General features: G+C 67.9%; 3 protein-coding genes across 4 annotated transcripts; 2 read left to right on the forward strand and 1 right to left on the reverse strand.

Annotated features, from left to right (window-relative positions):
- The first annotated feature begins 2,793 nt into the window (after window positions 1-2,793).
- Window positions 2,794-5,144, forward strand: HROB (homologous recombination factor with OB-fold). Its single transcript, XM_072028831.1, has 8 exons — window positions 2,794-3,388; window positions 3,500-3,583; window positions 3,685-3,825; window positions 3,923-4,031; window positions 4,134-4,213; window positions 4,308-4,418; window positions 4,535-4,730; window positions 4,911-5,144. The coding sequence occupies exons 1-8, from the start codon at window positions 2,795-2,797 to the stop codon at window positions 4,982-4,984; spliced, it is 1,389 nt and encodes a 462-aa protein (XP_071884932.1). The 5' UTR covers window position 2,794; the 3' UTR covers window positions 4,985-5,144.
- A 217-nt stretch (window positions 5,145-5,361) lies between these two features.
- Window positions 5,362-8,196, forward strand: ASB16 (ankyrin repeat and SOCS box containing 16). Its single transcript, XM_072028829.1, is given in 7 exon segments — window positions 5,362-5,577; window positions 5,580-5,769; window positions 6,179-6,446; window positions 7,124-7,319; window positions 7,322-7,621; window positions 7,717-7,830; window positions 7,927-8,196. Coding segments are annotated over 7 exon segments (1,377 nt in total). The 5' UTR covers window positions 5,362-5,454; the 3' UTR covers window positions 8,113-8,196.
- A 1,204-nt stretch (window positions 8,197-9,400) lies between these two features.
- On the reverse strand, window positions 9,401-15,949 carry ATXN7L3 (ataxin 7 like 3). Of its 2 annotated transcripts, XM_072028824.1 has the most exons (12): window positions 15,890-15,949; window positions 15,661-15,793; window positions 13,661-13,832; window positions 13,473-13,570; window positions 12,737-12,759; window positions 12,556-12,601; window positions 12,259-12,290; window positions 12,049-12,117; window positions 11,425-11,468; window positions 11,241-11,312; window positions 11,019-11,152; window positions 9,401-10,774 (listed from the first exon to the last, which is right to left on the reverse strand). In XM_072028824.1, exons 1-12 carry the CDS (start codon window positions 15,938-15,940, stop codon window positions 10,617-10,619), a joined length of 1,032 nt encoding a protein of 343 aa, XP_071884925.1. In that variant the 5' UTR covers window positions 15,941-15,949; the 3' UTR covers window positions 9,401-10,616. The 2 variants fall into 2 exon arrangements, with proteins under 2 accessions (XP_071884925.1, XP_071884924.1); XM_072028823.1 differs by having other exon boundaries at window positions 12,556-12,759.
- Window positions 15,950-18,478: the final 2,529 nt, after the last annotated feature.

Consider the following 18,478-nt stretch of genomic DNA (forward strand, 5'->3'; position numbering starts at 1 on the left):
CCCCACTCCACACCCCCACCCCCCTCCCTCCCCTCGGGGGCGGGGCGAGGCGTGGGGGGGGGCTTAAAGGGGAAGGGGGAAGGAGGGGGAGTGGGTGGGGGTGGGCGGGGGGTGGGATGTGGGTGTGCAACGAGCGTGCAATGAGTGTGCAATGAGGTGTGAGTGTGCACTGAGTGTGCACTGAGTGTGCAACGAGTGTGCAATGATGCGTGTGTGCAATGAGGTGTGAGCGTGCACTGAATGTGCACTGAGTGTGCAACGATGCATGTGTGCAATGATATGTGAGTGTGCACTGAGCGTGCAATTATGCGTGTGTGCAATGAGGTGTGAGTGTGCACTGAGTGTGCACTGAGTGTGCAACGATGCATGTGTGCAATGAGGTGTGTGTGTGCAACAAGTGGGCAATGGGTGTGCAATTATGTATATGCAATGACGTGTCAGTGTGCAACGAGTGTGCAATGATGTGTGTGCAATGATATGCATGTGCTGAGCGTGCACTGAGTGTGCAATGAGGTGCGAGTGTGCACTGAGTGTGCACTGAGTGTGCAATGATGTGTGTTTGCAATGAGGTGTGTGTGTGCAACAAGTGGGCAATGGGTGTGCAATGATATATATGCAATGACATGTCAGTGTGCAATGATGTGTGTGCAATGATATGCATGTGCTGAGCATGCACTGAGTGTGCAAGGAGTATGCAATGAGGTGTGAGTGTGCACTGAGTGTGCAATGATGTGTGTGTGCAATGAGGTGTGAGCGTGCAACGGGTGGGCAATGGATGTGCAATGGGTGTGCAAAGATGTGTGTGCAATGATATGTCAGCGTGCAGTCAGTGTGCAACGAGCGTGCAATGATGTGTGTGTGCAATGATACGCGTGTGCTGAGCATGCACTGAGTGTGCAAGGAGTGCGCAATGATGTGCAAGGGTGCAACTGGTGGGCAATAATATGGGTGCAATGAGTGTGCAATGAGAGTGCAACGACACGTGCATGTGCAGTGACGTGTGAGTGTGCCATGACTGTGCAATGATGAGTGTGCAATGGTGCACATGCAGTGTGTGTGCAATGAGCGTGCAACTAGTGTACTGCAGCACGTTTCCGTGCAATGAAATCAGTGCACTGAGTGTGCAACAAATGTGTAATGACATGCAAGCGTGCAATGAGTGTGCAACGCCACATGTGTGTGCAATGACACATATGCATGTACTGTGCATGCAATGACATAAATATGCAATGAGTGTGCAAGGTGTGTGTGACTACACATGTGTGTGCAGTGTGCATGCTATGACACATGAGTGTGCAATGACATGTGTGTAGTAAGTATGCAATGACGCGTGTGCAATTACATGTGTGCAGTGCGCATGCAATGTGCAACAACGTGAACATTCAATGATATGTAGGCGTGCAATTGCACACATGTGTAGTGTGTGTACAATGACACAAGTGTGCAATAACATGAATGTGTGCAATTACATGTGTGTGTAGTGTGCGTGCAATGACATCAGTGCGTAATGAGTGTGTAACAACATGGAGCTGTACAGTAAGTGTACTAAGATGTGAGTGTGCAATAACACACGAGTGTGCAATAAGTTTGCAATGGCATGCGAGGGTGCAAGGACACGTGTGTAGTAAGTGTGCAATAACATGAGTATGTGCTTGGCGTGCAACGACATGAGTGTGCAACGACAGGCGAGGTGTGCACTGTGTGCAATGAGGTGTGTGTAGTGAGCATGCAACAATACGTGAGTGTGCAATACACGGGTGTGCAACGACACACGTGTGCAGCGACTGTTCAGTGACATGCACGCAGCGAGCGTGCAATGCCCCAACTTTGTGCACCAGCACGAGCGTCCGTGCAACAGCTTGCTGGGCACTTACACACCTGCGTGCACCATTAGCGTGCAACGCCCCCCGTGCGTGCACATGGGGGGGGGGGGCACAGCTGCACTTGTGCACCCCCAGCGTGCAAAACTCCCCGTGCCCGTGCACCACGAGTGTGCAAAGCCTCGTGCAACGCAGCCCCGTGCCCTTGCACACGCGCGCGCGCGCGCACGAGGCGGCCCCGCCCCTGGGGGCGGGGATTTCTGAGGCCCCGCCCCCTCCCCCCCCCTCTCCCCCCCCCCTTCCCGTTTCCCCTCCCGGGGCCGCGGGTTCGAGCCCCGGCCCCGCCGCTTCCGCCTCGCGCCGCTGCCATGGTAACGCCCCGGGCTTCGGGGGGGGGGGGACAGGGCCTGGGGGGGGGGCTCGGGGGGTCTATGGGGGAGGGGGGGGCTCGGTGCCCACCCCCAAGGCCCCTCAGAGCCCCCCCCCCCCCAAGGCCTCCCCTCGCCTGCAGGCCCGGCGCCTCCAGGAGCTGTTCGGGGACCTGGCGGATGAGGTGAGGGGGGGGCGCGGGGGGGGCACGACGGGGGGGCAGGGACATGGGGGGGGACACAGGGACATGGGGGGGACACAGGGACATGGGGGGGGACACAGGGACATGGGGGGGGTGCAGGGACCGGGGGGGGGGCACAGGGATGTGGGGGGGGCAGGGGCATGGAGGGGGCACAGGGACCTTGGGGGGGGGACAGAGGGACATGGGGGAGGCAGGGGCATGGGGGGGGAAGGGATAAGGGGGGGCACAGGGACCTTGGGGGGTGACACACAGAGACATGGGGGGGGGGCACAGGGATAAGGAGGGGGACACAGGGACGTGGGGGGGGCCACAGGGACATGGGGCATGGGGGGGGCACAGGGACATGGTGGGGGGGCCGCAGGGATGGGGGGGTCCCTGTGCCCCCCCCACCGCCACCCTCAGGATGCCGAGAACCGCTTCGCGCCCCCCAACAGCGGCAGCAGCTCGGAGCCGGGGGGGGGCCTCCAGGCCGCAGCCCCCCCCAGCTGGGATGTGGCCCCCCCCCAGGACGAGCCGGCCACCGACCGGCTGCTGCTGGCCGCCTGCGCCGAGCTGGAGGGGGGCGAGGGGCTGGGGGGGGCTCGCAAGAAGCCGAGGCTGGGCGCTGAGACGCCCCCCCCCAGCTTGGGGGGCGCCCCCCCCTGCCCCCCCCCTCCACAGCAGGCCCCGGGCCCAGGCTGGCGCTGAGACCCACGGCAGCCGGCGGCGGCCCCCCCAGGACCCCCCCCGTTCCCATGGGGCCACCCCCCCAAAATATGGGGCAGCGCCCCCCCCCCGCACAGCCCCCCAGGGCCCCCGCTGCCCCGCGGGAGGGGGCGGTGGGCAAGGAGCCCCCCCTCAAGAGCCCCCCCCCGGGGGGCTGCCGACGCCGCTGGTCACCAACCACCTGGTGCAGCTGGTGGCGGCCGCCAGCAGGGCCCCCCCGGCCCCCCCACGCCAAGCCCCCCGGGGGAAAACGCGCCGATTCCCTGGCCCCGCGGGGATTCTGCCCCAGCAGGTGGGTACCAGGGGGTGGAGGGGGGGGTAAAGGCTGTGTGTGTGGGGGGGGGGTCCCGGGGGGCTGCCCCCCCCCAGGGGTGGGGCGTGAACGTGGTTTTGCCCCCCCCAGCACGCCGGGAAGCTCCTGGAGCACGTCCTCATCGTGGCCCCCACCGCGCCGGCGCATGGGGCGGTGGCGAAGGTGCGGACGGAGGTAAGACCCCCCCTGTGACCCCCCCCATGTCCCCAACTTGGGGACAGTGCCACCGGGGGGCACCGCGTGGTGACGGCGTCTCCTCCGTGCCCCCCCCCCAGGAGCTGCCCAGCTCCCCCCAGCCCCCCGAGGAGGATTTCGGGAGGGGTCCTTGGCTGGCCATGAAGACGGAGCTGGGGCTGGACGAGCGGGACCCCGGCTGCTTCCTGCGCACCTACAGCGTGGTCATGGTGCTGCGCAAGGTGAGGGGGGGTCCCGCGCCCCCCCCCTGACCCCCACCCCGGGGTGTGTGTGTGTGGGGGGGGTACAGGGGGGGTGTGAGCGGTTGGGTGCCCGCAGGCGGCGTTGCGGCAGCTCCCCAGGAACAAGGTGCCCAGCATGGCCGTGATGCTCAAGAGCCTCACCAGGACCAACGGCGACGCCGGCGCCGTCTTCAGGGACCCCACGGGTGAGCCTTTTGGGGACGTCCCTTTTACCCCCCCCACCCTGTGCTGTGAGACCCCCCCCCCCCGGTAACGCAGAGCCCTTTTTGGGGGGGGGGCACACCCAGGGGAGATGCAGGGCACGGTGCATCGCCTGCTGCTGGAGGAGAGGCAGCTGAAGCCCGGCGCGGTGCTGCTGCTGCAGCAGGTACGGGGCGCACGGGGACGGCCCCCCCAGCACCGGGGGCCGCTCGCCCCCCCCCGGTGTCCCTGATCCCGACCCCGAGGCTTTGTCCCCGCAGGTGGGGGTCTTCTCCCCGTCCCACCGCAACCACTACCTCAACGTCACCCCCGCCAACCTGCTCAGGATCTACCCGCCCGAGCTCGAGGGCTCCAGCCTCTCGCAGCACGAGGTGAGGGGGCTTCGGGGGGGGGGCCGGGGGGACTGGGGACGAGTTTTGGGGATGGATAAATCCCCCCCGCTGTGGGCTCACCACGTTTCAATTTCTGCTGTTTGGGGTTTTTGCAGGTCCCAGCCCCGGCCGGGTCCCTCCAGGAGCATCCGGCACCGATCCCCGGGGACGTCCCTGCCCCTGCGGACTGGGGACCACCGGGACCGGGTGCCCACGGCCCCCCCCAGCAGCCTCCCGAAAACCTCTGGCTGCAAGCACGGAGCCACCAACCCGGGCACGAGGAGCCTGGGGGGGCTGAGGGCTGCGACGTGGGTGAGTGGGACAGGGGGGACATGGGGGGGGGGGAAGGAGCTCGGTGTCCCGCAGGAGAAACCCCCCGGGAGCCCCTTGGCGTGCTGGAGGCGGCCTCACCCCGGCACATGGGGGCGATGCCGGGGGTGATTCCTCCCCGTGAGCACCTCAGGACCCCCCATTTTGTCCCCCCCCCCCCAGATGACCTGGACGGGCTCCTGGGGGAGCTCCCCGAGGATTTCTTCTCGGCGCCAGCCCAAGCCGACTGCTGCTGAGCGCGGCGAGGCCCCGGCTGCCGGCCGCTTCCCGTCCCTCCGTGCCTTCACCGGGTTTGTTTTGGGGCTGGGGAGCCCTGCAGGGACAGGTCCTGGGGGGGCAGCCCCTCTGTGCCCCCCCCCACCTGGTGTTTAATTATTAAAGGACTGTTGTGCTCCAGCTCGCTCTGCTCATCCCTTGCGCCGCCGATTCCCCCTGCCCCCAGCCCCCCAAAACCCTTCCTGGGGGGCATCCACACCCCCCCTCGTGTCCTCACATCCCCCCCATAAAGATTGGGGATCCCCCACCCTGTCCCCCCCCCAATAGGCCGAGCTCCATGGCCCCCCCCAGCCAACGTGACCGTGTTTACCGCGGGGCAGTTATTTATAGGGCAGCTCCGGGGCACGAGGGCCCAGCCGCGGCCCTATTTATAACCCCGAGCCCACCGCAGGAGGCAGCTCGTGGCCCCCCCCCGGCCTCCCCCAGCCCCATGGCCCAGGAAACCTTCGCCTTCTCCTCCTCGGCCCTGCGCTCGCTGCGGCTGCAGCGGGAGCTGCTGGAGCAGGAGGAGCGCCGGCGAGCCCTAGCCCGGGAATTATCCACACGGCGCCTGCTGCCCCCCCCCGCAGCCCCCCGGCCCTCCACGCCCCCCCCCGGCGCCCACAGTACTGCCGGGACCCCGCCGTCCACAACGCTCTGTACACCGGGGACCTGGAGCGCGTCAAGAGCATCTTCAAGGACGAGGCCACCGCCAACATGGTGCTGGAGACGGTCAGCGAGGAGCTGGTGTGGTCGCCCGAGCAGGGTACGGGGCTGGGGGGGGGGCTGGGGGGGGCAGAGAGGGGCTGGGGGGGTCCCCTCCTTGCTTATAGGGTTGGGAGGGAGAGCAAAGAGGAATTATTTTGGAAAGGGAGGGGGAGAACGCTGGGGTCCTGCCCTAGGGTTTGGGGGAAGATTTTGGGGAGAGGATTTTTGGGAGAGGATTTGGGGAGAGGATTTCTGGGGGAGCATTTTGGGGGGGAGGATTTTTGGGAAGGATTATGGGGAGGATTTGGGGTTTGCCTCCCTTAAATCAGGCGGGTTGTTGGGGGCTGTGATGGCAGGACTTGTGGGGGGGGGGTCCACATCCACATCTCCACGTCTCACCAGCTCGGTCTGGGGGCTTCCCCCCCCAACCCCCCACCCCCCCCACCCCGACCCTCTCCCCGCCGCAGGGCTGTGGGTGCTGAGCCCCCGCAAGAAGCAGACGTCGCCGCTGCGCATCGCGGCCGCCCGGGGCTACGAGGACTGCGCCCGGCACCTGCTGCTGCGGGGGGCGGAGGCGGACGCGGTGGTGGGGGGCCGGGGCCCCCTGCACGACGCCGCCGCCGCCCCCCGCCCCGCCTGCGCCCGCCTCCTGCTCGACTTCGGCGCCGACCCCAACCTGCTGAGCGCCGAGGGCACGGCCCCGCTGCACCTCTGCACGGCGCCCGACAGCCTGCCGTAAGCCCAGCCCCCTCATTTGCATACATTTGCATGCCCCGCCCCCTCCGTGCGAGGCCACGCCCCCTCGGTCTGTATGAGAGGTCGCGCTCCTGGCCTGTGAGCTCTCAGTGCCAGGCTCCGCCCACTTGATTTGCATTTAAGCCACGCCCACCTAATTTGTATGCGGAGCCCCACCCATTCCATCTATATCCGGAAGCCCCGCCCACCTAATCTGCATACAAGACCACGCCCCCACACCCTACCATGCCCCAGCCCACACCCACTGCTCCCTGCCTAATCTGCATGCCAAGCCCCGCCCACCCCCAAGCCCCGCCCACCCCCACCTGCCAAGCCTCACCTCCGTCCCCAAGCCCCGCCCCTTCATCTGCATATTAGGCTCCACCCCCAGCCTCCATTCACAACTTCCCTGTGCCACACCCTGGGCCAAACCACGCCCCCAAGCCACACCACGCCCACTGCAAGCCACGCCCCCAAACCACGCCCACTCCAAGCCACGCCCCCAAGCCCAAGCCACGCCCCCATGACCCTACGTGACCCCATCCCCATCCCCATGCCCTGGGGTCGCGTGGAGGCTCCATGGGGCGCAGCGCAGGGGCTGTACCCACCCGGGGGGGGGTCACCAGCCCCCTACCCCCAATTTATCACCCCCCACCCCCAATTTATCGCCCCCCCAGGTGCGCGGAGCTGCTGCTGGCCCACGGGGCTCGGGTGAACCTGGGGACGCGGGAGCGGGCGCTGACGGCGCTGCACGTGGCGGCGAGCCGGGGGCTGGGGGCGCACGTGGCCCTGTACCTCCGGCACGGCGCCGACCCCGCCCGGCGCAGCCGCCAGGGCGAGACCCCCCTGAACGCCGCCTGCGCCGCCGCCGAGTGCCCCCCCCCCGAGACCCCCGCCTACCTGCAGGTAGCCGAAAGGCTGCTGCCGCCGGCGCCGACCCCCGAGCCGCCGGCCGCAAGGGTCACACCCCCCTGCACAACGCCTGCGCCAACGGGCAGCACGCGCTGGCCCGGCTGCTGCTGCGGCACGGCGCCGACCCCACCGTGCGCAACGGGGCCGGGGACACCCCCATGGACTGCGCCCTGCGAGCCCTCCATGAGGACCCCCCCCAGCAGCGCCCCGAGCGCACCATCGCCCTGCTGCTGCTGCACGGCGCCGGGCCCGTGCACCCCAAGGTGGGTGGTGGAGGGGTCACGGATTAAGTGTGTGGGTGTGGGGGGGTGACATGCGGTGTGTCCCCCCCCCACCCTGCTGGCACGGTGTCCTGCAGATGCTGCGGTTCTGCTGCGGGCACCCCCCGGCGCTGGAGCTGCTGCTCAACGCCTCGGAGCGCGTGCCCCCCGCCGACACATGGGTGGGCGCCGTGCCCCCCGAGCTGTGGGAGGTGAGGGGACACCCAGAGTGATGCATACGGGGGGGGGGGCCCTGTGCCCACCACCGCCTCGTCACCCCCCCGTGTTTTATTTTGTCCCCCCCCCAGGAGCACCGGGATTTCTACGCCTCGGCGGTGCGTGCGGCGGGGCGGCCGCGGTGCCTGCAGCACTTGGCTCGCTGCGCCCTGCGCCGCCACCTGGGTGCCCGCTGCCCCTCCGCCCTGCCCCACCTCGCGCTGCCCCCCCCCCTGCGCCGCTACCTGCAGCTGCCCCTCGAGGGGGCCATCTCCTGAGGGGGGGGGGATAAGGACAGGGGGGTGGCCCCCTTCTTCCCGCATCGGTGTGGCCACTGTGGGATGAAAGAAAGGGGGGAGAGGGGGAGGGTGGGGGGGGGTGGATTTGGGGGTTGGGTGGGGGGCAGAGGGGGGGGAGGGGGTGGGGGAAAGGGTTTGGGGGGGTGACAGGGTTCTGGGGGGGGTGATAAAGTATTGGGGGGGTGGACAAGGTCTTGGGGGGTGGCAAGGTCCTGGGAGGGGTGATAAAGTCTGGGGAGGGGGGTGACTGGGTATTGGGGGGGGGACGGGGTTCTGGGGGGGGGGTGATGGGGGCCTTGGGGGTGACAAGAAGGACCTGGGGGGTGACAAGGGCCTGGGGGGGGGGGACAGGGTCCTTAGGGGGGTGATGAGAAGGTCCCAGGAAGGGTGACAAGGCACTGGGGGGGGGACAGGGTTCTGGGGGGGTGACAGGGTATTTGGGGGGGGGCGATAGGGTTTTGGAGGGGGTTACGTGGTCATGAAGGGGGGGGCAAGGTCCTGGGAGGGGTGAGAGTCTGGGGGGGGGTCAGGGTCTTGTGGGGGGGGACACAGGGTCCTGGGGGGGGACAGTATTTTGGGGGGGTGACAAGAAGGGCCTGGGAGGGTGACAGGGTATGGGGGGGGTCAGTAGGGTCTTGGGGGGGGGCACAAGGTCCTAGGGGGAGGGGGACACAGGGTCCTTGGGGGGGGTGTCCGGGCTCAGCCCGTGCAGTACCCCAGCAGTGCCCACGTGGGGGCGCCCGCTCCGCCCCGCCCCTCCCTCAAGCCCCGCCCCCTCCCCAAGCCCCTCCCACCCCCAGGCCCCGCCCCCTCCGGAAGGGCGGCCCCGCGCACAGCCCCGCCCCCACCCCCCTCCCTTACGTCATCAGCGCGCGGCGGCTCCCGCCCCCTCCCCCCTCCCTCCCGGTGGGCGGGGCGACGCCGCTCTCCCTCCCCCCTCCCCTCGGAAAAGGGGCGGGGCTATGACGTGGCGCAGTGACGTAAGCGCCGCCGTGGCGCGCGCGCGCGCCGGGAGCACGTGGGGGAGGGCACAGAGAGAGGTGGGGGGGGGGGCTCCCAAATCCAGGCGCGGGTTTTTATTATTTACATTTTTTTTTTTTTGGAGGGGGGGGGGGGGTAGGGGGAAGCCCCGATCACCCCCCCCCCCCGCGGGACACGCGGGACACGACGACGCGGTTGCAAAAAAAAAAAATAAAGAAAAATTAAAATTAAAAAAAAAAAGGTCTCGGGCAGCCCCCCCGCAGCGCGGGGCGTGGGGGGGGGCATTGAGGGGGGGCGCGTGGGATGGGGGGGGCTCGAGGTCCACTGTGGCCCCCCCCCAGGGCGCTGCCCCTTGCCTGCAGGCAGCTTGGGGGGGGGAGGGGGGGGGAAGGACAGAAGCTGGGGGGGGGCCGTGGGCTGCTTCCCCCCCGTGCCCCCCCCCACACACACACAGGGCCCCCCCCCGTGTTTTGGGGCACTGGCCCGGTCCCGTGGCACACGAAGGCCAGCTCCGCGTGCGGGGAGACAGCAAAATGTGCCCATGGGGGGGGGGAAATTTGGCTGCCCCCCCCCCCCCCAGCCACAGCCCCCCAGCAGCACAGAGCAGCGGGGGGGGGCTCCAGGGACGTGCGCCCCCCCCCCCCGGCCCTGCAATAGCTTTTAGCAGCAGCTTTGAACGGATCCAGACTGGAGAGCACCATGGGGGCAAGGCCTTGGGGGGGGGGGGGAATTAAGGGGGGGCAGGTCCCGCTGCAGGGGGGGGGCAGAGCTGCAGACGAGCAAAGTGCTCCGGGGGGGCAGGGGGGGGGCACAAAAATTAGGGGGGGGGCTGGATGGGATGGGGGGGGTTGAGGAGACCTGGGGGGGCAAACAACAGGCAGAGGAAAAGCTCCCACCAAGGGCCCCCCCCCCAGAGCTAAGGAGGGGGGAGCCAGGCCTGTGCCCCCCCCCCAGCTTGCTCTGGGTGGCCCTGTTTTTTTGGGGTCCCCCCTACCCCAAAAAGAGGCCAGCTGTGGGAGCAGGGGGGGTTCCAGCAGCGCTCCCTCCCGAGGGGGGTCACAGTCCTAGCTGCCCCCCCACAAAATAAAAAGGAATTTCCCTCTAGGTGCAGCATGCAGAGTGCCCCCCCCCCCGGGCTCCCCAGCAGCCTGGGGCACTGTGGGGGGGCGCAGGGGGAATCTGTGCCCCCACCACTGCCTGGGGGGGGCCAAGATCCCCCTGCTGGGCATGGAGGGTGCGCGGGGGGGGGGCTGCCCCACAATTTAGGGTGCAAAGGAGGGGGGGGGGTCCTTACGGGACACCCCCCGGTACAAAAACGACGTCACAGAATAAATAGAGGCACCGGGGGGGGGGGGGGGAAAGGGGGCCAGAGGGGGGGGGCGTTAAGGGGGACTCCCAAATCCAGCCCCCCCCCCTCAGAGCGACCAAGAGTCCTGCGTGCCCCCCCCGTACCCCATGTCCGTCCATCTGTCCGTCCGTCCGTCCGCCGGCCCCCCCCGCGCTCAGTTGATGTCGTCGTAGATGCTGGGGGGGTGCGGGGGGGGGGGGCTTGGGCTTCTTCTTCTTGCTGGAGCCCAGCCCGGGGGGGCACCGCCGCCGCTCACCAGCCCCAGGTGGGGCTTCTTCTTCTTGGTCTTGCGCGACTCAGAGTTGTTGGTACCTGCAGGGGGGGGGGGCACATCACCATGGGGGACCCCCAAAATTAAAAGGGGGGGTCCCGAAATAAAAAGGGAGCCCCCCCAGAGCAGAGCAACAACCAGAGAAGCCCCCACCCCAAAATTTGGAGCTGGGTCCTGCCCCATTGTGCCCCCGGAGCGGGGTCGTGCGCCCTGTAGGGGGGTTGTGCGCCCCCACTGGGGGTCTGCGTGGCCCCCCCGTAAAAAAAAGCCCCCCCCCACACTCACTGGCTTTGGAGGAGGCAGAGTCGGAGGGGGAGATGTCGGAGGCGCCGTCCCACTGCAGGCGGCTCATCAGCGCCTGGCTCTCGGCCACGTCGAAGCCATCGGCGTCCGCGCCGGCCTCGGATTCGGGCAGGGAGCTGGGGAAGGAAACGGCACCGTGACCCTGGGGGGGGGACACACAAAACGGCCCCCCCCTTACGACCCCCCCATCCCATCCCCACTTACGCCGAGGGGCCGAGGAGGTAGACGCGGACGGCGCGCCGCTGCTCATCCGTGTGCTGGGGGCAGCGCAGGGACCTGCCGAGGGATGGGGGGCTTGGGGGGGGGGCAATGGGACCCCCCCCAGCTGCTGGGACCCCCCCCAGCTGCAGGCATCCCAGGGACCCCCCCAGGGACCCGCGGTGCTCACCTGGTGCACATCTTCTTGGTGTGCTCGGAGATGACCCCGCATTGCTGGGGGGAGAGGGGGGGGTGAGGAGATGTGGGGGGGGCCCCCAAGGACCCCAAAAGCTGCCCCGTCCCCCCCCGGGACCCCAAAGCTGCCCCATCTACCCCCAGGGACCCCAAAAGCTGGCCCATCCACCCCCAAGGGACCCCAAAACCCATCCCATATCCCCCCCCAGGGACCCCAAAAGCTGCCCCCCCCAACCCTAAGGGACCCACAGGTACCCCACCGTACCCCGTACCCCTCCCCAGGGACCCCAAAAGCTGCCCTGTCCCCCCTCAGAGACCCTGGAGCTGCCCCATCTACCCCAGGGACCCTAAAAGCTGCCCTAACCCCCCAGGGACCCCAAACCTTCCCCATCCCCTCCCCAGGGACCCCAAAACTGCCCCGTGCCCCCCCCAGAACCCCCCCACCCACACCCACCCCATCCCCTGGGACACCCCCAGCTGCTTTGGGGCAGGACACCCAGCACTGACACCCCCCCAGGACCCCAGAGCCCCCCACCCAAGACCCCAAAGCCCCCCCCAGGACACTCAGAGCCCCCTCGGGACCCCACAGCCCCCCCCATGACCCCAGTCCCCCCCCCACCGTGGTGAGCAGCGTCCGCAGCTCCTCGGGGCCCAGCGTCTCGTAGTTGATGCCCGCCGAGTTGCTGTACTGCGGGGGGGGCACAAGGGGCAGGGTCAGGGCTGGGGGGGGGGGGGGCACAGACCCCCACCCCCCCCAGGGGGGGGGCACACGAGCCAGCAGGGGGGGGGTCACAGCCCCTCCAGGGGGGGGGGGGGGTCACTGCCCTACCTTGAAGGGGTCGGGGTTCCCGCTGAGCTCTCCTGGAAAATAAAGGGGGGGGGGGAATAAGGTGGGTGCCCCCCCCCCCCAAAAAAAGGGATAGCCCCGCCCCCTGATTAAGAAGCCCCGCCCCATTTAAGCCCGCCCACCCATCCCTTTGCCCCGCCCCCTTGAGTGCCCCAACCCCAACACCCCAGGAGGCCCCGCCCCCTTTGAGGCCACGCCCAATGGAAGCCCCTCCCACTCATAGACCACGCCCCCCTAATTTGCATGCCCCGCCCCCTTTTGCTAGGCCCCGCCCCTCACCGTTCTTGTGCTTGAGGGACTTGGACCTTCGGGGCGAGTTGGGGTTCTGCGGGGACAGCAGGCGTCGGGGGCAGCCCCACGGCCCCCCCACAGCCCCCAGGGGGGCGAGAGGGGGCTGGGGGCACCCGGAGCACCCCGCTGCCCCCCCCCGGCCAGCCTGGACCCCCTCCAGTCCCCTCACCTTGTCGGATTTCCTCTTCTTTGCTGTGGGGGGGACACAAGGGGTGGGGGGGGTATGGGGTGGGACTGGTCCTGCACCCCCCTGACAGCACCCAAGGGTGGGGAGGGTGGGGGGGGGCAGCTGGGACACCCCCAAATCTGGCCACATGTGCCCCCCCCAAACCCAGGGACAAGGACACAAGGGTCCCCAGGATGCATTGTCCCCCCCCCCAACCCCATCCGGGTGCCCCCCAGCACACCCCCAGCCACCAGGATGTGCCCCCCCCGGCCACCCAGAAACCCAGCCATCAGCATTTATTGTCCCCCCCCCCAAGCCAGACACTCAGCCACCGTGATGTGTCCCCCCCCAAGCCACAGACACCAGGACATGCCCCCCACCTGGACACCGGGACCCCCAGGATGCGTTTCCCCCCCCAAACCCAACCATATGCCCCCCCCAGACCCCCAGACACCAGAACGTGCCCCCCCCAAACCCAGCCACATGTGTCCCCCCCCCCCCAACAGACACCAGAATGTGCCCCCCCCAAACCCAGCCACGTGTCCCCCCCCAGACCCCCAGGCACCAGAACGTCCCCCCCCCAGACACCCAGCCACATGTCCCCCCCCAGCAGACACCAGGACCCCCAGGACACGTTATCCCCCCAAACCCAGCCTCATTTCCCCCTAGCCACCGGCACGCGCCCCCCCAGCCCCCAACCCACCCCCCCGACCCCCCCAGCCCCCCGTGGCCCCCCCACCTTTCTTCTCGGAGCCGTAGGACCAGTCGTTGTCATTGATGTCATCGTTGTCCTCCTGGTCGCTCTCCGACTTGTTCATGTTGTTGCTGCTCGCGATCCTGGGGAGGGGGGGGGGGGCAGCATCAGAACCCCTCTAAATGACCCCAAAATCCCCATGAATCCCCCCAAAACCTCCTAAATGCCCCCACCTGCGGTTGGCGATGCGGCTGCTGTTGCGGCCCATGCCCAGGCACTTCTCCAGGTGGGGGGCGAAGCGCGAGGCGGCGATGCTGCGGCTGCAGTTGGGGCAGACGCACTCCTTGTTCTTCCACTGGTTGTACACCTGCCCGAAGATGTCCACCCCCGGCTGGTCCACGATCTCTGCGGGGTCACGGCGTCAGCACGGCCCCAAAATCCCAACCCCACGTCCCCCAGACCCCAAAGACCCCGGCCCCATGGCCCACAGGACCCCCCTTGGTACCCCGCTCCCCAAAGTCACGCCCTGGTGTCCCCCCCGGCTCCAAAGCCCTGTCCTTGTGTCCCCCAAAGCCCCGGCCCCATATCCCCCGTGTCCCCCAAAACCCCATCCCCGTGTCCCCTGGTCCCCAAAGCCCCATTCTCAAGTCCCCCAGTCCCCAAAGCCCTGTTCCCGTGTCCCCCATCCCCAAAACCCCGTCCCCATGTCCCCTGCTCCCCAAAGCTCCATCCCCGTGTTCCTCAGACCCAAAGCCCCGTTCCCGTGTCCCCCAAAACCCTAATCCCCCTCCTCACGTCCCCATGTCCCCCAAAGCCCCGTCATTCTGTCCCCCAGTCCCCATGCCCCCCAGACCCCAAGCCCCATCCTTGTGTCTCCGGCCCCTCCAGCCTCTCCAAAGCCCCATCAAAATGTCCCCAAATCCCTGTCCTTATGTCCCCCAGCCCCAAAACCCCATCCTCACACCCCTTGGTCCCCAAAGCCTTGTCCCTGTGTCCCCTGGCCCTAAAGCCCCGTCCCTGTGTCCCCCAAGGTCCCATACTCATGTCCTCCAGACCCTAAAGCCTGGTACTCGTGTCCCCCAAAACCCCATCCCTGTGTCCCTCAGACCCCAAAACCCCGTCCCCATGTCCCCTGGTCCCCAAAGCCCTGTCCTCTTGTACCCCGGTCCCCCAAAGCCCCATCCCTGGGGTGCCATCCCAGGCCCCAAAACCCGGTCCCTGTGTCCCCAGGCCCCAAAACCACGTCCCTTTGTCTCCAAAGCCCCATCCCCGTGCCCTGTGGTCCCCAAAGCCCTGTCCCCGTGTCCCCATGTACCCCAGCCCCCAAAGCCCATCCCTGGGGCCCCAAAACCTGGTCCCTGTGTCCCCAGGCCCCAAAACCGTGTCTCCTGGTCCCCAAAGCCCTGTCTCTGTGTCCCCCACAGCCTCACCCATGTCCCCAAAGCCCCATCCCCATGTCCTGTGATCTCCAAAGCCCTGTCCCCATGTCCCTGGTCCCCAAAGCCCCATCCCCATGCCCCAAAGTCCCGTCCCTGTGTCCCCAGGCCCCAAAACTGTGTCCCCCTGTCCCCAAAGCCCCATCCTTGTGCCCTGTGGTCCCCAAAGCCCCATCCTTGTGTCCCCCAATCCCCAAAGCCCCATCCCTGTGTCCCCAGGCCCCAAAACCGTGTCCCCTTGTCCCCAAAGCCCCATCCCCATGTCCCCAGGCCCCAAAACCACATCCCCTTGTCCCCAAAGCCCCATCCTTGTTTCTCCCAGTCCCCAAAGCCCCGTCCCTGTGTTTCCTGATCCCCAAAACCCTGTCCCCATGTCCCATGTCCCCCAAAGCCCCATCCTTGTGCCCCGTGGTCCCCAAAGCCCTGACCCATGTCCCTGGTCCACAAAACCCCATCCCCATGCCCCGCAAAGCCCCATCCCCATGTCCTGTGATCTCCAAAGCCCTGTCCCCATGTCCCGTGGTCCCCAAAGCCCCGTCCCTGTGTCCCCAGGCCCCAAAACCATGTCCCCCTGTCCCCAAAGCCCCATCCTTGTGTCCCCCACTCCCCAAAGCCCTGTCCCCATGTCCCTTGTCCCCCAAAGCCCCCTCCCCATATCCCCTGGTCCCCAAAACCCCATCCCCATGCCCCGCAAAGCCCCGTCCCCGCGTCCCCATGCCCCCAACTCCCCCCAACCCCCCCAGATCCCCCCAAACCCCCCAGATCCCCCCCAAACCCCCCCCGTGTCCCCCCCCCACCGAAGTCCTTGGTGCTGTCGGGGTCGGTGTCGTCCAGGAAGAAGTATCCGCACTTGACGGCGCGGTGCACCTCGAAGCACAGCCCCAGGCACGCGTCCTCCACCAGCTCCGCGTAGATCTCGTGCGCGACGGCCTTAAGGGGGGGGGGACACGGGGATGCTCTGAGCCCCCCCCCAGCCCCACACGGGACCAAGGGGGGGTTTTTTTGGGTTTTTGGGGGGGCGCTGACCTCCAGCTTGCTGTTCTCCAGGCCGGAGCCAGGCAGATCCTCCATTTTCATTTGCAGCTCCGCTGTAAAGGGCAGCAACGCGGATAGGGGTTGGTGGGGGGGGGACATCATACGTGGGCCCCCCCCTCAAATAGGAACCCCCACCCCCCCCAAAAAGCCCCATCGCTCCTTACACCCCGCCCCAAGGTGGTCCCACAAGGGGTTTAGAGGGGGGTGGGGGGAGCTGGAATTAGAGAGGGGGGGTTGATGGGGGTGGGGGGGGGCACCCTAAAACCCTACCAGACCCCCCCCCAAAAAAAAATAATAATAAAATGGGAAAAGAGGGGGGGGCAACCTCACAGACAGTCCGGCCCTCAGGGGGGCTCTGGGCATTCCTGTTGCCATGGAGGGGGTGTCTTGAGCTCCCCTCCCCCCCCCCAATTCCTTCTGGGGGACAGATCCCGCCCCCCGCCCCCCCCCAGCATGGCAGCCCCCTTCCTGGGGGCTCTGAGCTGGGATTCTCTCCTAGCCCCCCCCCAAACCCCTGGGGGTCGTGGTGGGGGCTGGGGGTCCTGAGTGGGGGGCGCTGGGGGTGAGGGAGGCTGGGGGTCCTGAGGGGGCGTTTGGGGTGGGGATGGGGGTCTGGAGGGGGGGGGTTGAGGGGGGTCCTGAGGGGGAGGAGGGGGGAGGGGGTGCTGGGGGGCATTTGGGGGGTCCTAGGGGGGTGGGGAGTCGGGGGTCCTCTAGGATGAGGGAGATGGGGGTCTGGGGGTCCGGGGGTCGTGGGGTCGAGTGGTGGATCGAGGGGGGGTGGGGAGGCCCGGGGGGCTGAGGAGGGGCGGCCGAGGGTCCTAAGGGGAGAGATTGGGGGGCTCTGGGGATTGGGGGGACGGGAGGCCTTGGGGGGTCCTGAGGTGGGGGGTCCTGAGGAGGGGATTAGGAGGAGATGGGGGGGGCTGGGGGAGATGGGGGGGTCCTGGGGGTCCTGAAGGGGGAGACTGGGGGGTCCTGGGGTTCCTGAGGGGGGGCGAGGGGGCCTGGGGGGGGACCGGGGGAGGGTCTGAGGGGGCCTGGGGGTTCCTGGGGGGTCTGAGGATCCTGGGGGGTCCTGGGGATCCTGAAGGGTTCGGGGGCCTGGGGACCTGGGAGAACTTTTGAGGTGGCGGGGGGCCTGGGAACTTGGGGTCTGGGATCCTAAGGATTTGGGAGCAGGGGACCTGGGAGTGTCTGGGACCTGGGGCCTGGGTCCGAGGGGGTGTTTGGGGCAGATGGAGGGTCCGGGGTCGTGGGGGGACGCGCAGCGAGAGAGCTCCAGGGAGGACCATGGGGGGGGGTGATGCTGGGGGGGCGCAGGGGGGGCACGGAGCCCCCCCGAGGAGGAAGAGGAGGAGGAGGAGGAAGGGGATGTGGGGGGGGGGCACTCACCGGGGGGGGGGCCCGCTCCAGCGCCCCCCGCCGCTCCGCCGCTCCGCCCGGCCGCGGCTCGCCATGGCTGGGCCGGGGTGGGGGGGGCCCGGGAGGTCTGGGGGGGTCCCGGGGGGTCCTGGAGGGGGGGGCCGGGCCCGGCGCTCGCTGCTCCGCCCGGTCCTGGAGGGGGGGACGGGAAGGGGAGGGGGAGGAGGGGAGGAGGGGAGGGGGCGGGGCTTGCCGCTAGTCCCGCCCCCCCGCCGCGCGCCGCAGCCAATGGGGAGGCGGCGCGAGGGAGGCGGCCAATGGGGAGAGGCGGCTTGGGGGAGGGGGAGGGGGGAGGGGGCGTGGTTGGGAGAGGGGGAAGGGGAGGGGCTGGGGGAGGGGGAGGGGCTGCGGGGAGCCGGGGCGGGGCTGGAGGGGCCGTGGGGGGGCCTGGGGGGGCTGGGGGGGCCTATGGGGGCCCTATGGACCCCTATAGGGGCCCTATGGACCCCCACAGGACCCCCTATAGGGCCCCCATATCCCCCGCTAAAGCCCCCACCATAGGACCCCTATAGGCCCCATTATCCCCGGGACACCCCCATAGGCCCCCAAGGACCACCCATAGGGCCCTATGGACCCAAGAGACCCGACAACCCCCATAGGGCCCTATGGACCCCATGGAGCCCCCCTAGACCGCCCATATGGCCCCTATGGACCCCGTCCTCTACACGGCCCTATAGGGCCCCCACGGATCCCCGGGACCCCCTATAGGCCCCTAAGAACCCACTATAGGGGCCCCTAAGGAACCCCTTTAGGGCCCCTTATGGACCCATGTGCCCTATAGGCCCCTTAGAACACCTGATAGAGACCCTACAGACCCCATATAGGGCCCCTATGGAGCGCCTCCTCATAGGCCCCTATGGGCCCCCTATGGGCTCTATAGATCCTACAGCCCCATATAAGGTCCCCATACCTGCACCCCACAAGGGTTTCTATGCACCTAGCTCCCCTACAGGTTCCTTATGTCCCACCTGTAAATCCTAACGCCCCCATAGATACTATGCCTCCTCCCCTGCAGGGCCCGCTACCCCCAGAGGTTCCATGGACCCCTACCCACCCTTATAGGCCCCTATGGGCCCCTTGCAGGGCCCCCACCATCTTCAGGTCCCAGAGGTCCTGGTCACCCAGGTCCACAGTCTGAATTATCTTGGAGAGCCC

Source organism: Anas platyrhynchos, chromosome 28 (assembly GCF_047663525.1).
Source record: "Anas platyrhynchos isolate ZD024472 breed Pekin duck chromosome 28, IASCAAS_PekinDuck_T2T, whole genome shotgun sequence".
NCBI lineage: Eukaryota > Metazoa > Chordata > Aves > Anseriformes > Anatidae > Anas > Anas platyrhynchos.

Coding starts and splice junctions, on each gene's coding strand:
- ATXN7L3 (XM_072028823.1), bottom strand. CDS start 15,940: ATGAAAATGGAGGATCTGCCTGGCTCCGGCCTGGAGAACAGCAAGCTG. Junction 15,794..15,889: donor TGGAGAACAGCAAGCTGGAG/GTCAGCGCCCCC, acceptor CCCCCCCTTAAG/GCCGTCGCGCACGAGATCTA. Junction 11,469..12,048: donor TGCGGACGCTGCTCACCACG/GTGGGGGGGGGA, acceptor CTCTCCCCCCAG/CAATGCGGGGTCATCTCCGA.
- HROB (XM_072028831.1), top strand. CDS start 2,795: ATGCCGAGAACCGCTTCGCGCCCCCCAACAGCGGCAGCAGCTCGGAGC. Junction 3,389..3,499: donor CGGGGATTCTGCCCCAGCAG/GTGGGTACCAGG, acceptor TGCCCCCCCCAG/CACGCCGGGAAGCTCCTGGA. Junction 3,584..3,684: donor TGGCGAAGGTGCGGACGGAG/GTAAGACCCCCC, acceptor CCCCCCCCCCAG/GAGCTGCCCAGCTCCCCCCA.